A 6,489-nucleotide genomic window follows, 5' to 3' on the forward strand; every position below is an offset into this window, starting at 1 on the left:
TTATTTTTCATAAAAATATCAGATGGAATCAGTTCCGCAGGGTATCGAAAAAAAAACTAATAGTTTAAGTCGTGTAGATCTACTGTTAGAACGAGCAGAATAACACTTAAGGCATCTTTTTGACAGGATCGAAGGGCTTCTATAGTGCCGACACTAGCTTTTCCTTGAACCCTCTTTAGTTTTTCGATTGTGCATTTTTTGTTATGCGCACTGCGCAGTCCACCACACAATCGACCAATTTGACAAAATAGATCGTAAAACGGCTGCGTATGTCCACAAAATGATCTTCGATTGAAGGTTCCACTTTCACAAAATGTTTTTCTAAAGGCTGAAAATTCAGTGAAATTTTTAATTTCCTCTTTAGTTTGGGGTCTAGAACGACTCCTAGATATTTCGCACTAAAAAATAAGGAAAGGATGAAACAGTTTAGTAGGGCTAGAATGAAGGCAGGTATTTTAGTTTTGGTCGTAAAGATCATTAGTTCACTTTTGCTCTGAATAAAACCTATTCAACTACTCCTAGGAGAGTTTTTAACTTTCTTCAAAGCCATATCCGTGCATTTGCTAATCACAGTGATGAACTTTTCCGAGAAAAGGTAGTGCCTAAGGGCCGTGTCAGTAGACTTGCCTAGACTTGAGATATGCGTTTTACTGATATTGATTTTAAGGGTACGTCCCAGTGTGTTAAAAACAAAATATGTCAAGCTTATTGTTTAAAAATCCTTCGCGGATTCATGGGCACGCTTTAGGGATATAAACTAATTTAATCCGACTAAAGTACATGATCAAAATAGAAAACTTCTTTGAAAATAATCCATTATACTGCTAACTCTTGCAGTTTTTGAAGCATAACTGGTTGTAGGCCATCTACTCCTTGAGATTCAATAGGAGAGAAAGTATTAAAAGTCAAGCGAATGTTTTTAATTGTAATAATGAAACTAATTTGTGTTGCATACGATAGAGTGGTGTTTGGAGTTCCAAGGATTCCGAAAAATGAGTAATAAATACTTCCGAGAACTGGGCTTTTTTTACAATGTTCCTTCTAAAGACTTAACCAAGTCTGGAGGTATCATTTAAACCTTCAATTGATTGACAGTATTCTCTACATTATTGTTTTTTTTTGCAGTAATCAATAGCTTGCTTACAAGCTTTAAGACAATTTCTATAGGTTTGCTAAAAATCATATTTGTTGCATATGTCTTCAATATTCTAGTGCTTGTTTCACCAGGGAGAGAACTCCTTACGGCTGTATTTAACTGGGCATGAGATCTTCAAAGCAGTTTTAACTAATTCTTCAAATATGTTTACCATGAATTCCAGATTTTCTACATATTTTCTAGTTTGGACTTAAACTATTTGAGCAACATTTGCCCTATCAGAGGACAATTAGTTCTTTTAGAATTTCTATTTAGAGAAGGAGTTCCAGATTCAAAACTTGAATTGAAAAAACTAATTTTGTGATCCGAAATTTAAAAAAAAAAACTTGTTATTAAACACTTCATTTAAAAAATCCCAGCTTCTTCTATAGCTTTACTTTCGAAACAGATGAATGAATGAACCTGCATATTACAGCTCTTAGCCTTAATTTCAACTTCTTTAAGATTGTAGGTAATTTTACCAACAAAAGACTTCAAATTTTAAGTTCCATTGTTTCTTTCCCATTTCTTCTCAAAACCTAGGAATTCAATAAGCAAAGCTGTAATCCTTGGCGTGAGTTAGTTGCATCTATTTGCTATTATTTGTCTTATGTCAAGTTCAAGTGCAAGCTTTTTTTATTAAGGCAACACAGTAAAACCCATTTATCTAAATCCTTGCTTTATTACTCTGTCTATATGATGCAATGCAATTAATTCAAATTTGTATTTATCTTCCGAATCTTTCACCATCAGACATCATTTTAAAGCTGTATACGGCTTCAAAAAAAAAGTGACTCCCCAAAATTGATGCTTCTTCAAATTACAGTGCAGTGCTAATGCACCATTTGTGCTCAGCTTATATATGTATATGCATTCCTCTAAAGAATAAAAATAAACACACACAAGTCATTGTTGTTATACATGTTGTGCCTGCATATAGAATGTGTAGCCTGTCCGATCTTATTTGATGAACGTTAAAAGCTTTTAATGTTAAACGACCAAAGACCCTTCGAGACTCCTCGACGTATACACAGCCATTGAAAATTTATAGCGTAATATTAAGCTACGTTTGTATATAGGGGAGCAAAATACATATTCCCTAATGTTTGATATAGGGAAAAAAGAACCTTCAGGACCTGAATGGTATCATCTCCATTTTCTGGATATATCAACCTACAACATTCAACACCGCACCCAAACCCGAAGATGATGATGATGATGACGGCAAGGACACGATACAACACTACGACAACAACGAGCGTAGATGGTCCTAATTCGAAGATGCATGGTGTATACAAACATTTTATTAAGTAACATCTATCAGGGCTAAGGTTTACGTAAACGGGAAATATAGCCGAAATAATGAGAAATTCCATCGAGCTATATATACAGAGAAGAAAAACATAAAAATAGTAAAAACAAAACGCTTTGTACACATATTCATCGAATGTTGATGCCATTAATTAGAGACTCAGCGAGGGGTTTTGCGAAGGAGACCAACAGGGTTGTTATATGTGGTCATTTTCTTAGAAGACCGAAGATGACAGATGTCAATTGCTTTTATTTAAATGCTCTTTAAAGCTGCAAGTCTAACTTTTTCAAAAATCTAAATCATGCTGAAAATCAAGAAACTTGATTGACTTCAATGCAAAACTAAAAGCTGTTTAGAAACCAAAGCAATTGATATCCCAGAGTCGTCATAATTCAATCCTATATTATATATATTTCCTTTCTTATAATATTTTTGATTTTAAGACCTTTTAACTTTGTGGTGATAAGTTTTGAAGAGCAAACATACTTAAACCCATTAAAATAAGTAAACTTGATGTTGTTCTAAATAGTGCCATTCCACCATTGTAATAGTTCGCATATATTCCAAAAGTAAGTAGATCATCTGATGCAGTGGAGAATGAATATTTTACATGATGCATTTGTCTGCAATAACCAAAAACATTAAAGAAAAGATATGTTGGCAACTCTATAACAGTACATTTTTGTAAAAATCAAAAACTTACTTGTCATCTTCGATGTCAAATTCAAAACGGTCAGTCGAGAGAGGCATCAGACTTTGGTCCAAGCTATTTGGCATTATCAAAACTTTGTCAGCTTTTGGAAAGTCACCTTCAATTAATATTTTCTGAAAAACTATTTCTGGATGAATTTCAGTATCTCCATCAAAAATTCTCCCACAAGAGTCTTGAGTTTTTCCAGTACAAGCATAAACTGCACAGAACTTGTATTTTGTATAACCAAAACCAGAATAATTGCGATCTCCATCAAATACAGCCAAATGATATTTATAAGAATTGCTAGAAATTGTCGGGGAAATTTTGGTTAGTTCCAAATTAAATTGACAGCAAAATGATCCGTGGCATAAGAGTTTCTCAACAACTGTCAAACCATCATTGTTAATTTCTATAAGTTCTGAGGTAAAATCATCCATGCGATATTCACGCATGAGTCGGATTCCTGTGGTATGCTTACTAACAATGAGTTTTCTATTAGTTTGGGAGACTTGGACAGATTTCGATTGGGAACTTTTGGTCACGTTCGCAATGTACAATTTTCGTTCAGGACTATTTGCCATCACTGATACCAGAGCCCCTTGTCGTCCAGAGTAGATGCCAGAACCAGTGGTCCCTCCGGTAGGAGAACTTGCCCCTGCAGCTAGTAAGTTCACATTATTAGCGTAAGCCCAAGACTGATGAAGCTGTACACCTGTGATAGAGAGAGAACAAATTATTAAAGGAGGTTTCTTACAACATAAAAATGGTCGTTACAAACCTGTCAAAAATGGTAGTTCCGAATACCAAAAAGAACTAAACACAAAATCCTTCACTCCTAGGTCCACCAATTCCATGGCTGGTGAATAGAAATTAATATCAAAACAAATGAACATCCCAAATTTGACACCAAAATCTGTTTCAAAAGTTGACAGTTCGGGCATCAAAGTGACATTTGTCATCAAATCATATGAATTGTATTTTCTATAACGACCTATCACCATTCCATCACGATTAAATACGACATTTGTGTTGAAACTATTCAAACCATTTGGAGCACATGGTCTGGGGTCATTTTTCTCCATCTGAGATGTACGCGTGCAAACTTCTTTCTCCAATACATTGACTACAACATATTTTCTGACATTTTTGACAGCACATGACAGTTTTTTGAAAAATGCTTCATAATCATTACTGCTACTATCACATGGAATTATTTTATCTTTCGGTTCTGGAAGGAATGTCAAGTACTGTGGATTATTTAGGGTCAGTTCGGGAAAAACAATAATATCGGTGCTTGAAGCTTCATGTGAGTTTATAATTTGTATGTAGTCATCGAGATTGTCGTTGAGTTGGTCTAGGAATGATCCTTGGTATTTGGCTGGAGCAAATTCAACGACTCCAGCTGTGTAGAATGATTTAGATGCAGATACATCCTTCAAAAAAAAGAAAACATTTATTTTTGCTTTATATTACAAAAATTCTTCAAAATTTTAAGTTACAAATTTCATTTTAGTGACAGGTGTCATTCAATTAAGAAAAAACTTCAATTTAGCAGAAAGGTTATTTGACAGATGATACTTTAGATTAAAGAACAATGGAGAACAATATACGTGCATTCTTCAATTTTCCAAAAAGCAATACAACACACGGCTATTTATTTTCTGACGTGTAAAATTCGTAAATGTAAGTGTTCCTTCGTGTTATTTCATTTCGTCTTAAAATATTCAAATTTATGTCATATTTTGTAGAAGAATAGTCCACTGTGCTTTTAACTTCAATTAAATACACATTAGTAAGTGCCAGTGCTGTCGTAATGGTATTAGATTTTCTGATCTTTAAATTGAAATTTTCAAAGTTATTGACACAAGCCAAAAAAATATGTATTTCCAGAGCAAATAAATAAATAATAATTGTTCGTTAACAAAAGCTTTAACATTTAGGTATGTAAAATGTATTTTATTGCACAACAGTGGAGCGAGGTTAATTAAAAGTGATTTAGGTTCACTTAAAACAAGATTCTTTATCTCATATTATTTGTTATATGGCACCACTGTTGTGTAGTGTATAGTAACAAAAGAAAGGTATTAGTTTTAATAAACACATTAAATTAATAATAAAGCGGATTAGAATAAAGAAAGTATCGTATGATAAAGTTTAAAGGTGCCGAGAGCATGATGTGTATTTTATTAATAGAGGCCAAGTATGTCATAGAGTGAAAAATGTTAATTTTTTTATAAAATAAAATAATAATAACAAAATACTTACCTCAAGCTGAGCTGCTTTAATAAGAAACAACAAATATAAGAAACAAAAAGAACTCCTCTTTCTAAGGCCTACCATATTGTTTGCAACTTTATCAAAAACTGAGAGTCGGTATTAAGAGAAGCATTCATTTTATACCTTAAAGATAAAACAAAAATGCACTAAGAGAAAACTCAACTTTCAATTTGATGTTGATTAATAAATGATAAGCAATATACGACTGTCATAAAACTTAATCAAATAGTCTTTTGTGAAAGAAGAAGATATTTGGTTAAATGCCTCATGTCCATGCCTTATTAATTAATAATTAATTAAAGCTTTTTTTCCGTTTATTAAGTTATGTGGTATACTGCACATAAAAAAACAGTCTAGGTCTGAGAAGACAGAACAAGTAAATTATCATTTGAAAGATAAAAAGAGGCTGGGATGCGACCCACACTGATAACTTCCCGTCCCGTCTGTCGATTTGTCTTGCTTTAGAGTTTGTGCGTTTTCATACTTGGTTAAAAACAGTTATCAGTTGAATTATTCTTACAAAATTTCAAAATACCAACAATATTTTTCATATCAAGAAACAGTTTAGTTTGAAAATCTTGTTTGGTTAAATAGATTTTTAGTCGAAATCAAATTTTTACCAATTTTAGTAGCATTTCTTAATTTTTTAAAAATTTAATGAATGAAATTAATTTGAGGTATATCAAGAACCGAACACCAGTTTTTACCAAATTTGCACAATACTTTTTGTAAATTTTATTTTTTTTTTATGAAAAATCGGACAGTTGGATATAAAAAAAAACTACTAAAAATCGAAACAAAATATTTTCTGTGAAATAAAAAAAGTTTGATGACAATATTTTTAATTTTTAAAAGCTTTTTGATTCGTAAGTAAATGTTTACCAAGTTTTAGTATTGTTTTTTTGTTAGGTTTTTATTTTTTGTAAAAAAAACTGTCAATTAGATTTTCCTCAAAATTTTACTGAGTGCTCACAGAAATATTTTTTAAAGATTAAAGTAGTTTAAAGCCAATATCGCAAAGTTTTGAAAGATATTTGAGTCCAAAATAAATGTGTATCAACTTTTCTTAAT

At 32.2% G+C, this 6,489-nt stretch overlaps 1 protein-coding gene across 1 annotated transcript; it reads right to left on the reverse strand.

Moving 5' to 3' along the window:
• Positions 1–2,858: 2,858 nt before the first annotated feature.
• LOC129949924 (vanin-like protein 1) lies at positions 2,859–5,556 on the reverse strand. Its single transcript, XM_056061653.1, has 4 exons — positions 5,407–5,556; positions 3,920–4,574; positions 3,151–3,853; positions 2,859–3,070 (listed from the first exon to the last, which is right to left on the reverse strand). The coding sequence occupies exons 1-4, from the start codon at positions 5,479–5,481 to the stop codon at positions 2,896–2,898; spliced, it is 1,608 nt and encodes a 535-aa protein (XP_055917628.1). The 5' UTR covers positions 5,482–5,556; the 3' UTR covers positions 2,859–2,895.
• Between the last annotated feature and the right edge of the window lie 933 nt (positions 5,557–6,489).

This window comes from Eupeodes corollae, chromosome 3 (assembly GCF_945859685.1).
Source record: "Eupeodes corollae chromosome 3, idEupCoro1.1, whole genome shotgun sequence".
In the NCBI taxonomy this organism is placed as follows: domain Eukaryota; kingdom Metazoa; phylum Arthropoda; class Insecta; order Diptera; family Syrphidae; genus Eupeodes; species Eupeodes corollae.

Excerpts from the sequence above, each read along its gene's own strand:
- LOC129949924 (XM_056061653.1), bottom strand. The coding sequence starts at position 5,481 with ATGGTAGGCCTTAGAAAGAGGAGTTCTTTTTGTTTCTTATATTTGTTG. Across the intron at positions 4,575-5,406 it reads TTAAAGCAGCTCAGCTTGAG|GATGTATCTGCATCTAAATC; the intron begins GTAAGTATTTTG and ends TTTTTTTTGAAG. Across the intron at positions 3,854-3,919 it reads GGAACTACCATTTTTGACAG|GTGTACAGCTTCATCAGTCT; the intron begins GTTTGTAACGAC and ends TCTCTATCACAG.